The 14,759-nt window shown below is 38.3% G+C and overlaps 2 protein-coding genes across 2 annotated transcripts; both read left to right on the top strand.

The window, feature by feature from the left end:
- Positions 1-6,651: 6,651 nt before the first annotated feature.
- Positions 6,652-9,508, top strand: LOC124413416 (aldo-keto reductase family 1 member B1-like). Its single transcript, XM_046893971.1, has 5 exons — positions 6,652-6,767; positions 7,956-8,241; positions 8,332-8,720; positions 8,911-9,059; positions 9,411-9,508. Exons 1-5 carry the CDS (start codon positions 6,696-6,698, stop codon positions 9,445-9,447), a joined length of 933 nt encoding a protein of 310 aa, XP_046749927.1. The 5' UTR covers positions 6,652-6,695; the 3' UTR covers positions 9,448-9,508.
- Positions 9,509-11,082: 1,574 nt separating this feature from the next.
- LOC124413413 (aldo-keto reductase family 1 member B1-like) lies at positions 11,083-13,375 on the top strand. Its single transcript, XM_046893967.1, has 5 exons — positions 11,083-11,241; positions 11,852-12,334; positions 12,471-12,677; positions 12,888-13,036; positions 13,242-13,375. Exons 1-5 carry the CDS (start codon positions 11,170-11,172, stop codon positions 13,282-13,284), a joined length of 954 nt encoding a protein of 317 aa, XP_046749923.1. The 5' UTR covers positions 11,083-11,169; the 3' UTR covers positions 13,285-13,375.
- The last annotated feature ends 1,384 nt before the right edge of the window (positions 13,376-14,759 follow it).

Raw genomic sequence — 14,759 nt, 5'->3', positions numbered from 1 at the left:
ACATGTTGAGTAAACAATAAACGGATGCGTGATAAGATTTGGCACATGGTGTTCATCAGTACCTTTTAATACACGTTGCAATATAAATCAGCCTGTTAAATGGCTAGCGTTAAAACTTATCAAGCAAACAGTTGCATCTGGAAGTCATTTGCGATACATCGGCTGTACCATAATCTGTTATTTATCCTAATGTACATACGAGTATATCAAGCAGATGCGTGTGTGTATTCAATTATTTTCCTAGGCTAGCAAGCATTTTTACTAATCGATTACAGCATGACTCGGCGTTAAAAATTATTTTCGAACGGCTATCGAAGACCGTTAGAGCCGGGCCAGCGATTCCAATCCCGGGACAAGACCTCGTCAATTTCCGCACATGTCAGCTAATATCGATTTTACTCTACGGACAAAAAAGTATTCAAGATATATCAACGCCGTCCGTAATGACTGACGTATAATTCCGTATTAGATATATTTTATTTTATTGATCCAGAATTGTTGTTTGCTGCTAACTGGGTCGCCAAAAATGTAAAGCTCGTACTACTCTGGAGTACGTACCTGGAAACTGAAAGAACGGCTGATAATATTATAACGGTCAATTTAAAACTAATTCCAAGCTTCATGATGCTCTTTCAGAGAAGTTATCATCCAATCATTTTAGAGACTATTCACCCGTGATCAATTAGATTCCATTATCGAATATAAATAAGGAAAAAAATAGCTTTGAAAAATCTATTATGCAGAGATACTCGAATTTACAGTGTTCGAACTTCTTATCGTGAAAAACAAATTCTATTACTTGGACTTTGAACCTTCCGGACCAAGTCTGTATTTGCTTCTCTTGCTCAAATTCATGAACGCTGTTTACTTTTTCCGAGATATTCTCCGCATCGTCAAGAATTTATAGGATCTTGTATATACAAAGCCCTTGCAAATCGACATGTCGCGGCAAAAAAACTCAGGCACATTGTATTTCGACAAAGGAACTGCTGGTTTTTCTATTTTGGTTGTCAAACAAGAATTGTGTACACACTTCTCGGTACGCTGCCCGCGATACTTAGCTGGAACATTTCGCTTTCTTTTTTGCCTTTTCGCGATTCAAGGCATTATAAATTCGCGGTACAAAATTGCGGTGTGATTGCAATACATGAAAACGAAATTCTCACGTTATTAAAATTATTTATTCCGTTATGTTGAAAGCAATTGTATATAATAACGAGAACGTGTTTTTTATTTTTCCATTTCAACTTGTAAGCCTTATCTTTTACAGACCTTAAAAGTACATGGATAACTAGTGTGTAATAATTTATTTTGTGACCGATCGATAGCTGAGGAAAAACAAACTCCATGTATACTTGTAGCTTTCTTTCACGTTCTATGTGATAAATAGATCATGTCAAAGTATGGAAAAAAGAAAACAGACACACACTTCGAAGGTGTCTTCCGATCTTTCGGACTCTCAACGATAATATTTAAAATGTAAGAAATAAAACCTACACTAGCTATGCCAGTTAAATGAATCGTCAAATTAGAAATACTCGTCGTAACAGATTAAACAACTGCTTACGGAATATTACTTTTTTAAATCTAAATCAACACCCGATGTTCAGCCACAAAAAAATTGCATAATTCGTGAGACAAGTGATAACCTTCATGACCTATTAGCCATCGCTTTGAAAAATAATTTTTAACATGCTCTGTACAAATCGCTATATACGTTGTGTAATCTAGATTACATCATAATTCATACTGCATCACATAATTATATATATCGCCGTCCGAATAATTTCTTACTTTGTACACGATTGAATTAAAAATTCTATGTTGTAACATATTGTTTTATTTGATGGCAATGGAAGATTACATTCATAATACACCATAATAATGATTTCATGTTTGTTTTTTTTTCAAACTTCAGCCACTTTCATCGCCGAAACAGAACCCCAGAGTGAAATTATCTCGCCGACAAGGGAACAACCGTTGGCCGGATTTGAATGCCGTTCGAAATACAGGGGATGGTGTGATGTCTGGATGTGTGGGTGGCGAATCCGTGGCTGTGTGGGAAACTGCGACGACGTATAGAGCGTGGGTACGAGGAAGACACCTAACTTGATTCGCCGGATGGTGGGGAGCGGAATAAAAGGCTCGGAAGGCCTGGGTCAGCCACAGTCGAGTATTGTGCTCCGAGTGACACAGGTCTAAAGGCTGAAAATTATCGCAACAAATTAGCGATCCATCATGTCGCCTACCATAGTGCCGAAAGTGAAGTTCAACAATGGAAAGGAAATCCCGGTCTTTGGTCTGGGCACGTGGAAGGTGAACGATTCTAGATTAATGCATAAAACGCTGACAATCGTATTTTTATGGCGGCAAGTAGCCGGCGCTATTTGCGAAACGTGGTCTGCAGCGATAGGAAGTCGGATCCGCCGGAAGATGAATAGAGCGATTCGAAGTCTCGAGGTTCAAGCGTAAGCGTGGTGTGATGTACGCGCAGCGTTATATAACCGTCACGAACATCTCATTTCGTTGGTTTTTATTTTGAGAACGCATTTTCGGTCATTTCGACCATTCGCGCGGTGCTACGTCGACCTTGAAATGATTCGTTGGGTTTACACTGCGAAGCGAGCTTCGGACACGCGCAAAATCGATCATTCCCCTCCTGCGTTCAAATAAAGAACGTTAACCGCCGTTTCGGCCGTTATGTAATTGTCGGAATCTCTAGCGGGAATATGTCGCGACTTTCTAACACCAGCGAGCATTATTTTATCATTGTTCTTACGTCGTGGCACTTGCGATTAGACGTTTTGCCGCAGCTGGGCGAGAGGTCACCATTAAGAAAAAAAACTCGTTAACGACGCCCGGCTGATTTCTATGAGACCGCACCGATCCCATCAGATCGTTCGTAATTCGCGCGGCATTGATTAATTTTGCACGTATAGTAAAAACGATGTCATTGAACATAACTTGTACTCGTAATTAAAGTTTGATCGCTCCGCGTTACTTTGAACTACTACAACTTCCTTGAGACCCTTAATCGTCAATTTTACAACTGCATGTTAACCAACATCTAGGACTTCTTAGAAAGAAATTTCTTTTTTTATAGGTTTATATAGGTTTCTTCTCATCGCATTAAACAATCGTTTAATTAATTACACGTCCGATAACGTTGAATGTTTTTTCTATCAATTTCAGTCAAAGCCTGGCGAAGTTACTCAGGCGGTGAAGGACGCGATCGACATCGGCTATCGGCACATCGATTGCGCTCACGTATACGGAAACGAGAAGGAAGTCGGTGCGGCGCTGAAGGCGAAATTCGCCGAAGGAGTTGTGAAACGCGAGGACCTCTTCATAACCAGCAAACTTTGGAACACCTTCCACAGGCCGGACCTCGTCGAGCAAGCCCTGAAAACCACCCTCAGTGACCTTGGCCTTGAATACATCGACCTCTACTTGATCCACTGGCCGTTTGCCTACAAAGAAGACGCGGAGACCCTCTTCCCCTCAAATGCCGACGGCACCGTAGCGTACAGCGATGTCGACTACCTTGACACCTGGAAGGCGATGGAAGCCGTGAACAAGAAGGGACTCGCCAAGAGCATCGGAGTGAGCAACTTCAACTCTGAACAACTCGAGAGAGTTGTGAAGAACGCCGAAATCTTACCGGTCACGAATCAGGTGAGCATTTCTGAAGGAAAGTGCCCGCCAAAGGTGCGCTTCAACTGTTGACCCCGACGTAAATCTGGGTCTCTTTAATGAATTAATGCCGATTTTAGGTCGAATGCCACCCGTACTTGCCCCAGTTGAAACTGTCCGAATTCTGCAAAAGCAAGAACATCGTATTGACGGGATACAGTCCTCTCGGCTCTCCGGACAGACCCTGGGCCAAACCCGGCGACCCTCAGCTTCTCGAAGACGCCAAGCTCAAAGAGCTTGCCGTTAAGTACAAGAAGACGCCTGCCCAAGTCGTCATCCGCTACCAGGTATCGACTCAATTTCCGAAAATTATTTCTGGGAAAAGAAAATTGATCTATGAATTCCAGCGGTTGATTACTAGTTTTACGAAGGAACAAATTTGACAGATTTGTGATTTTTCTTCTTTTCGAATTGCAGATAGATCGCGGACACGTAGTCATTCCAAAGTCTGTGACGAAATCTCGCATCGCCGAAAACTTTAACGTTTTTGACTTCAAGCTGGCACCTGAAGACATCGAGTACATCAACAGTTTCGACTGCAACGGCAGAATTTGCCCATTAGACAAGTGAGTACTCGTGCTGGTAATATGTAACGGTAAAGCCACCCATGATTTACGACTTGAGATGTTAAAAAGTGTTATAAAATCCTGGCCGTGTTTCCCCTCGAATTAATCACCTCGTAATACGACTTTGATACTTGAATTTCGACTCTGCCACGCGACTAATATCTTAATATGTAACATAAATTGAATCCGCACAATGATCGATCATGTCACAATTTAAAAAATTTACCGTCGAAGAGGTTTCCGCTTTACGATTCGAAAGTATGTAACATATCGTAATTAATGTCCGGCCACATAAATTGATCGATAAGTACAATGAAAATTTGGAAAACGCTGTCGAATTAAAGGCACGTAACCTTAGCGCAAATAAATTGTGTGATTCAATTTAAAATCCATATTTACGATCGAATTAATCCAAGTAAAAACGTTGATCATATATATAAAATCGTGAGCGAGAGAAATTCTATTAGTTAATATTTGAAATTCTTTTGTTACAGCGTGAAGACCCATAAATACTGGCCATTCCATATTCCGTACTAATTAAGGACAGGAATGATTAACCCTTATTCATAATTAGTCTTTACGTCATATCTATTTCGAATATATTTTTGTTCCTTGTATTACCGGGTGTAATTACAAAGACTACATCCACCGTTTATTAAATAAAATTACCATAAATCCTGACTAATCGAAATTTATTTTCGTCAACGAAGGCAATAATTTTTTCCTCAGTGCATTAGTAATATATGCTGCATGCATACTTTCAAAATACTTAAAAAAAAAAAAAATGAGATTATTATTGTATTGAGAAACATTGAAACTGGAGTTTCGTCTAAATGATCCGCTATGATTGACGTTCAGGTGAAGAGACAAGAGTGCTATGCTAATCGCTAGAGACCGGAATAAATGATACAATAGTGCGAAAAACGTACAAACGGGTGACTTTTAAATGTGACTTCTTTAATGGCTATGACTACTATCGTACGATTCAGTACGATTCAATACGATTCAGGGATCATACGATTAGTATTCTAGTCGATCTTAAATGCGTTGTTATCGATGGTAGCTGCTGATCAGTTGCTAAAATGCTGTTTGTGCTCGTAAAAAATTATTATCATAAATTAATACACCCGTTCTACATCTGTTTCTTCCTCCAACCATTAAATTTGCTATCCGTAATTGCTAAGATAATTCCTAAATTTATTGAAATTACGGCACTAAACTTACAATTTGTAAAAGCAAATTTACTCTTCAGTAAGAGGATACAACTTCCATTACAATTTTAGTAAATTTCCAACAAACAGTTTGAACAGCTTGAGAAACGTAGAAACGATGTGTTACTCAACTTGACTATTCACAAATTATTTTACGTCAAATGATAACAAACATTGAACTTCATTGCCAATGAAAATTCATTTGATTGGTGAATGAATGTACAGACCCAGCACATCATTATATGGCTCATGTATGGTATGCATTTCAAATATTTATGGTTATTTTTGATTCATGGAATAAATTATACAGAATTTTGCACCTTTTCAGTTTTTTTATCTCAAATATTTCTCGCGGTGCAAATAAAACGACTTGACCATCTTTGCTATAGATTGACGTATTTTCAGTATTTTGTAAACAATGTATTACTGGTATGAAAATACTATAGTGTTACAAAAATAATTCTGTACAAATTTTCCCAAAATTTACTGTACCTACTTTATATCCTGTTTAAAAATGATCACATTTCAGTACTTCATAACAAAATGCGTTGAATTTGAAGATGAACGAATTGCCTAACTCGTATAACTTTGACGGTTCAACGTGGCGATCAGCATTTAGGTATAGTCTATAGACAGTAGAAAATACCGTTGATCACAAGAAATAATGAATATCGGAAATTTGCATTACCGGAACTGTCGAAATGAAAATTGAGAAAAAACGGGACATTTATTTAATCCCAAAAAATGTAACAGAAACTCAACGGAAAAGTCAAAAGGAGCAAAATTCATACATTCACCGTCCTATATCCGGTATTCTTGCTTTCTGGTTTCTTATAGTCTGGCATAAATCACACGGCATAAATGTGGAAGTTATCTTCTCGTTTTCCGACGACTAGAAAGGAACATTTCGTCGATGTGACACGTGTACAAAACTGGCCACAGAGTTTTACTCGAAAATGTTTTATGATATGTGTGCATTTCTTTATCTGCGCCTGCGCGATAGAAAAACGGTCTTTCATTCCACGGATATATACATATGCGTCGTTTGAATTCAGTTTCATTATCCGGCCCACCGAGGTAGGGGAATAGTTCGGACGCCTTTACTAGTTAGTTGCCACAAGTGCATTCGTCGTCGTCTACACACGAGAAACATTTACGTGCCAGTCCGTTCATCTTAGCCGGTTCAAGACTCAGATCGCAAGTTGAAATTCTGAAAAATATTTCAATGGCGAAAGTACCGACAGTGAAATTTTACAACGGATCAGAGATTCCGGTCACCGGACTAGGAACTTGGCGGGTGAGCTTGAACATAAATTTCTTTGAATTTTTCGATCCATTCTGCTATCCTACTCGTATAACTGGATTCGTTTATCCAGGCAATGACCGACCCCAAAAGCCTGTTATAGTCTGAAATTGAATTATAATCACTAATTCGATGTCGATCTCTTCTCATTAAAATTTCGTCTGGTGATCGAGAACTAAACAAACTTATCACATCATGCGTTGCCTCTGGACATGATTAGCACACAGTATGATATACTCTCACTAATGCAGTGAGAACCAATAATGTTCCATATTTATTAAAAACAACCAACGATCGTGATTCCCTTTTTTTGTCAATATAAATGATCTAACACTTATTCAGACGTGTAATTCGGACAAACCTAAGCTTCTAATCGGACGGTTCATTGCACTTTTATCAGTTAAGTCCAGCCGATAAGTTGAGGTATGACTGACTGCCATTTAGGCAATTTGGCAAACAGTCGAAAAAACTGGCTTCCAATTTGTCATTATATTTTATCATGTATATTGATAAAAATTGTTGGCAGTTTTCAGCGACAGCCCAATGCGATTTCGCCGTCTAATTCTTCTTCAAAGTCACTATACATTACGCGCATTTTTTGGCTATAGAAAATTAAATAAGTGCCAAATATTAAATTACCATTTTTTAATTTAATTATGTAACTCCTGCAAAAATGAATTTTGAAATTGCGGAGCCTCAATTTTGTTATTTCCCAATGCTTTACTTTTCAGTAGGATGAAATGAGAATCCCTGCGATGCATGTTTGATAGTTAAGGCGTCAATACGAGGAAAAAGGCAGGGCTGTTTACCACCGTATAATAAACTGCTATCAATAAATTATTGCAGTAACGGTAATTGTGGCGGGCATACGAGACTTTTGGTTTTTAAATTTACAATGCAGAATTAAACCATTTGGCTTTGTTTGCACTTGCAGCGTCACAAGTCAAACTCCAACGCTGATGCAATAAAAACCGAATGATGGTTGCTGAGATTTTTACCACGACACCACGTTAGCTGCAAGAATGATTTAATTGCTTGATTTAGCGTTTTGCAAATAGAACGAAATTTCTCCGACTAAAATTCAAGATAATAATAATATTATTCGAGGTCACTTGTTACATAAATTCCGAAAATTTTATCAAGCTTTACGTATGAAGACTAACTACTTCATTCTGTCAATAGTCGGAACCAAATAAAGCATACGAAGCAGTGAAGCATGCAATCGATATCGGATACCGATTCATCGACAACGCCTATCTGTACGACAATGAGGTGGAAGTAGGCGAGGCGGTGAGATCTAAAATTGCAGAAGGAGTTATCAAAAGAGAGGACATCTTCCTGAGCAACAAGCTTTGGAATACTTTTCACCGACCAGAAGCCGTTGAGCCAATGCTGAGAAAGACTTTGGCGAATTTAGGCGTTGACTATGTCGACATGTACTTGGTGCATTGGCCGATAGCTTACAAAGGTAATTCAGAGTTCAAAATTACGCGGCTTTGACTCATTCGATCTGTTTCATTAGACATCTGAGTAATTAAGAGGAGACATATTTTTCCAGAGGGAAGTGGAAACTATCCTCTTGATGCCGAAGGTAAAATGCAATTTGCCGACTACGATTTCGTCGACACTTGGAAAGCCATGGAGAAGGTTTACGAAAAGGGTTTAACGAAAAACATCGGCGTGAGTAACTTCAACGAAGAGCAGTTGGAGAGGATTCTAGAGGAGGGAAAAATCAAGCCCGTCACTAACCAGGTCGAATGCCAACCCTACTTGTGCCAATTCAAGCTATCCGAATATTGCAAGTCCAAGGGCATCGCTATAACGGCTTATCGGCCACTGGGAGGGCCAGGAAAACCTGGCCAACCGAAACCCAGCGAAGATCCGAAAATCAAGACTGTTGCCAAAAAGTACAACAAGACTCCCGCTCAAGTTCTGCTGCGTTATCAGGTAGTAATGGATCCGCACCGTTTCGGTTATCAAACATTGTCAATTTAGAGTTGTCCCATAGAATCTGTGCATGTGATGTACACGAAGAAACTCGCTCAATTATTACACTCGTGTATGTGCCGTCTCGATGACAGAAATGTTTTCCCGTTGCTTCAAGATCCCAAATTGAAGTCTTGTGATTTTTTCGCAGTTTCAACGGGGGCACATCACCATCCCCAAATCAGTGACTAAGTCTCGAATTGAAGAAAACTTCAATATATTTGACTTTGAACTCGCCAAAGAAGATTTAGAGCTCATCAACAGCCTTGACTGCAACGTCAGATTAAGTCCACTGCTTGAGTAAGCTATATTTTTGTTGAATCTCGCTGATTTCTCTCCTCTAAAATAAAAAATAAAATGTTTGTAATCAGTATTCCCTTTGGGCTGATACGTTGTATTAGAAAATCCTGAAACTCAACTGAAAAGAATTTTTCCATAGGACCACGTCTTCAGGTTCCTTGATCATAGTTTATTTCTTGAATTTCATTACAATGGTCATTAATATTTTGTATCAAAGTTTTTCATCAAAGCTTGTATCCAAAAAATGTTATAGTAATTCCTTTGGGTAGGCTTACAGGATTTCATAATAAACGTATCAGCGCACAGGGAAAACTAATTCCAACAATAATTTTATACTGATTACATTTTCAGATGCATCGACAGTCCGTACTACCCATTTGAGAAGTAGTTTTCCGCTGAAATCCTGCCTGAGAACTACAGAAATTCATATCAAGTTCATGCATGGCGACTAGGTATTTTACGGGCATGTATGTTGACACTTATGAATGTGTTCATGGAAATCTTGTGACATCTCACAGCATTGAAAACAACCAGTTAAACGGCCAGTTTGAAACGAAAGTTCGAAATCGGTGTCTTGAAATATATTTTTGTACAGATTTTGTAATATGAGACTAAATTCTGTAATCACTTTATATGATACATAAATGTCACAAGGCAATAAAAATAATCTTAAGATAAGCTAAAATTTTTAGTGATTCAGATCAACACAGATGATGTTTCATTCATACATGAGCGTACATGCGTGAAAAAAATTTTGTTTGTTCGATATTATGACCTAAAAATAAGAATCATCATTCAGACGCACAGCGAATAAATGGTTTCAAAATAAATGATTTTGAAATTCCTATAGGTAACAATTTTTACCTATATTGTACAAGATTTCGAAAACGACATTTTTCAAAACAAGCGTTTGAAGTGTACATGAAAATGAAATGCGAAAGTGCATGACTTGATCGATTGTATTGAAGTCGATTATTCTGAACGATACTTTCATAATTGTTTTCGTTATTTCTCTGAATGATACGCTCCTTACAATTATGTAGATCGATAAGTTCACTCGACCCAAATACGTGATTGTGCTATCAGAAACTTGTAACAATATTACACTCTTAACAATTGAATAATTGGACACTTTAGTTCGCCAGAAACAACATGGATTCATGGAAAACGTCGTGGATAATCCTAATCTTAGACTGCCATCAAATCAAAATTATTATATACTTAATAAAAAAGTAAAGGGTCATCATTATTTCCACGAACGATCGATAATTCAGGAGAGACGAAATTGTTATGTAGAGTTGGTTCTCCTTGACACTTCATATTCGCGTCCTAATCGATAATTGGCACGGGCAAGCACAAAGCAAAGAAACACACGTTATAAAACATAAAACCGTGTTCTCACGACTAGGGTATTCCTTAAAATTGACTCATACGTATATGACTGGATATTTTGTTCCGATGAATCAACAAATTTAATATACTAATCAACTAATGATTGTCTCATACCTGAACGCTCACACTTGTGAAATAAAAAAATAAAAAAATTGCTAAATTTCTGGTATAGCACGAATCTCCGTATTGCGTAATTTTTATCGTATCTCGGAACAAATAGTACCTTATCATTATATACATATTTGGGATACTTATCAATGTCGATTGCTGCAGGCACAATTAATTAATTGATTAAAGCACAACTGGGTGCAAGAAAAATTGAACAATTTAAACGTCCTTTTCATATGAAATTATATACACCAACTGTTCTACATCCTCTGAATTTCTTGTAATATTAGAATGATCATTGCATATTCTTGTTTTTGCGCCAGCAACAAGTCATCGTGTTATGATAAACTGAGGTTTTAATACAACAATTACAACTGTTACAACATTACTTCGGTGCGTCAGTATCGAATTTGCAGATACGCAGGCTACTGCGATGTGTTACGGAGCATAGATAGGTACAAACACCTATAGCAGGCAGGTCGCTCGATGGTGTGAACACAGATAAAAGGCCTTGCAACACCTGGATCAGCCACAGTTGAGTGTTGTACTCTGGTTGAGAGTGATACGGGCTATCTGACTAAAAATTTTGCTACGGATTAGGCAAGTCAACATGTCCAGAGTGCCGAAATTGAAGTTGAACAATGGGAGAGAAATTCCTGTCTTTGGATTGGGAACGTGGAAGGTGAATAATAATAATGAGTCGTCTTGATCGTGGGTGTTTCGATAGAATGATTGAATATTGGCAGTTTTATGTGTTCGGTCAATCTGCAAAATTGAAAAAGATGAGGATCCGGCAATCTAAAACAGAATTGAATTTCCTCAGATTGTTTGATCATTCGAAGAAAGTTTAATGTTTCCAAAATCGAACGTCAAGTGAAAAGAATTTTTGTGAAATAGTGACCTTGAGATAATATCCATGACGTGTTCAACAGTGTGATATGGATATGAATGATTAATATTTGGTCTTTGGCCAGCAACTATGCTGTTTATTTCCGTGAGAAATGAAAGTTTGCTTACAATTAGCACTTGAATTAAACAAGCACCTGGTGTCGTTTATCGGTTTATACACAGCTGCGAATTCGCATCGCGTAACTTTGAAGATTTGTAACTTCACTTGAAATTGAGCGATAGGAATTTTTTTAATTGAAGGTAGAAGAAAAATGTAAGAAACATCGTAGTATCTAGTAGGGTTTCGAAAATGATTGTTTTATAGGCAAAAAATACCTTACAAAACCAAATCCTTTGACGAAAAAGTCATTTTCGATCCATTGGGCTTTGTTGAAAAATTTCAGTCAAAACCCGGCCAAGTTACTCAGGCGGTGAAGGACGCGATCGACATCGGCTATAGGCACATCGATTGCGCTCACGTATACGGAAACGAGAAGGAAGTCGGTGCGGCGCTGGCAGCCAAATTCGCCGAAGGAGTTGTGAAACGCGAGGACCTCTTCATAACCAGCAAACTTTGGAACACCTTCCATAAGCCAGTCCTCGTCGAGCCAGCCCTGAAAACCACTCTCAATGACCTTGGCCTTGATTACCTCGATCTCTACTTGATGCATTGGCCTTTTGCCTACAAAGAAGACCCCACGAATCTCTTCCCGTCTAATGCCGATGGCTCCGTGAAGTACAGCGATGTCGACTACCTTGACACCTGGAAGGCGATGGAGAACGTGAACAAGAAAGGCCTCGCCAAGAGCATCGGAGTGAGCAACTTCAACTCTGAACAACTCGAGAGAGTGGTAAAAAACGCTGAAATCCTACCAGTGACGAATCAGGTGAGTATTTTCTCCACGGAATGTGTTATTGTCTGTACTCAATGTCCGAATGCAATAGACCGCGAAAAATTTGCGATAACTGTTGATCCTAACGTAAATCCGTATAGTTTTTCAACAAATCAACACCGATTTTTAGATCGAATGCCATCCGTATCTGGCCCAGTCAAAACTATCAGAATTGTGCAAAAGCAAGGACATCGTAGTGACGGGTTACAGTCCTCTCGGTTCTCCGGACAGACCCTGGGCCAAACCGGATGATCCCCAACTGCTGGACGATCCCAAGATCAAAGAGATCGGGAAAAAGTATAATAAGACGTCGGCCCAAGTTCTCATCCGCTACCAGGTAAATTTAGCTTTTTCTTCTACTCGAGATATCCCCGTAATCGTTGCTTGTTCAATTTTTATTTTTAATCAACACCTTTTTGGCTGATTTACGATAAGCTGGACGGTATCTATGTTATTGAAAAAGTATAGATTAGATTCTCACCGTATTTCAAAATCAAATTCATGTTACCTTCGTCATAGATATAACGAACAAACAAACTTTTTGCAGATCGATCGCGGCCACGTAGTCATTCCCAAGTCCGTTACCAAATCTCGAATTGAGGAGAACTTTCAAGTCTTCGATTTCGAGTTGACACCTCAGGAGATCGAGTCCATTAGCAGCTTGGACTGCAACGGCAGATGTGTTCCAATGAAAAGGTCAGCATTTATGTATCAGTACTAGAACATGCGAAGAAACTATTCATAAACTATAAACTATTGTCGGAAGTATTGTAGAATCGCAACGATTCCCATCCCGTTTGAATCATCCGAGATTATTTAGCGCAATTTACAAATTGAAATTTTACCACCATGACAATTTTTGGTAATTCAAATTTATATATTCTAAAATTTTCTGTTACAGTGCGCAAACCCATAAACACTGGCCATTCGGGATTCCGTACTAAATCCATGTATCTATTCTATTTATATTGTTTGTATTATTGAGTGTGATTTAGAAGACTGCACCCAGTGTTTATTAAACGAACCTACGGTAAACCCTTTGTGGCTTTAATTGACTTTGGTCTGTAAAAACCAATTCTCTTCTCCACTACCTTCGGTATAAATGAGTCAAGAATTAGGACCAGAAGTGTTATGGGTCGTAAAAGTTGCAGCGTTAAATGATTTATGAGGTACGACTGCGGTAGTTCATGTGACTTTATGTGAATTAGATCACTCGAGTTAGTCGACATATTCATTGGAAACTGTTATCTACATTTAATTGCTGTACTGATGATAATCCGGACAGTACGGCCTGTGCGTATGTCTACAAACCATACCAGCAAGACTATAGTTCTTGTCTACGATGAACAAGTGACTCACTTTAATTCACAAGATATTCAGAGGAAGCTGCACTCGCCTGTTGTGAGTAATGTTCGTCTAATGGCGAAATCCAAATGGAATTGGGCTGACCCGAAAGCTGACCTAAAGGGTCTCATGGCCCTTTAGAATGATGGGCGATGGCGTGAAATAATAAATCATAATGGGAGGATAATATTCTATAAGAGAGACCCATTTATTTACGATTTTACGAAAGAACTTTAACTTAATTCAGAATAGGACATTCATAGACAAGCATTCTACTGTGGAGGCTGACATTTTTGAAATTACAAAATTCATTTCTGTAATCAATGAATGGTCCAGCTGCTGGTATCTATGTCAGAAGTTGTTAGTATTTTGGGTAAAATACAGTCTCTTAAATCAATTATTTTACATACCGTAACACTGTATCTCTGCTTAAACTGTAGGATAGATGAATCCGGGTTTCATCCAAAAACTGTACACTGATCTGGAGTTCGGATACTAATAGTATGGCTAACAATAAGTTGCGAATAGGTCCAGATATAGACCAGATAAAAGAAGATACGATTCTATCGGGGTTGTATGAAAACTGGATTCAAAAGTGGGTATATAAGATCTTAAATGAGACCCGGATTCAATTATCTGACATTTTAAGCGGGAATTGATACTGCATGCTTATCGTGCTTAGCTTCGCAAAACAGCTACAATGTGACTGTGAAATGGTTAATTTCATTTTATATATTCTGATTGTGAGTTAATAGCTTCTCACCATCTCATTAGTACAGTTAATACTAAGCTCTACTGCGGTAAGCATTGTTAGAAATATAAATGTTAGAAGTTGTAAGATCTCACATAGAGTGTGAAATTAGGGATTCAGATTTCATTGTTTATTTCGCGTATGTAGATTTATTGAGGACTTGGATTTTCGTAGCTGCGATGCCAATTTCATTAAGATGTTTTGAATTGGTTATGTAATTGAAAATTGAGATTGTAATACGTGAAGTCAAGAGTGAAGTCAATGGATTTTTCGATTCATTGCTCAAAAATTATTCCAGTGGGTTTCTCGAAATGATCACTTTGT

The sequence above is a fragment of the Diprion similis genome, chromosome 12 (genome assembly GCF_021155765.1).
Source record: "Diprion similis isolate iyDipSimi1 chromosome 12, iyDipSimi1.1, whole genome shotgun sequence".
NCBI lineage: Eukaryota > Metazoa > Arthropoda > Insecta > Hymenoptera > Diprionidae > Diprion > Diprion similis.
Note: the sequence above shows the minus strand (reverse complement) of the source record. Positions and strands in the feature narration are given on the sequence as shown.

Bases quoted from the DNA above. Each gene is read 5' to 3' on its own strand.
- LOC124413413 (XM_046893967.1), top strand. From the start codon at position 11,170: ATGTCCAGAGTGCCGAAATTGAAGTTGAACAATGGGAGAGAAATTCCT. The intron at 11,242-11,851 runs GTGAATAATAAT...GAAAAATTTCAG, and splicing joins TTGGATTGGGAACGTGGAAG to TCAAAACCCGGCCAAGTTAC. The intron at 13,037-13,241 runs GTCAGCATTTAT...TTTCTGTTACAG, and splicing joins AGATGTGTTCCAATGAAAAG to TGCGCAAACCCATAAACACT.
- LOC124413416 (XM_046893971.1), top strand. From the start codon at position 6,696: ATGGCGAAAGTACCGACAGTGAAATTTTACAACGGATCAGAGATTCCG. The intron at 6,768-7,955 runs GTGAGCTTGAAC...TTCTGTCAATAG, and splicing joins CCGGACTAGGAACTTGGCGG to TCGGAACCAAATAAAGCATA. The intron at 8,242-8,331 runs GTAATTCAGAGT...ATATTTTTCCAG, and splicing joins TTGGCCGATAGCTTACAAAG to AGGGAAGTGGAAACTATCCT.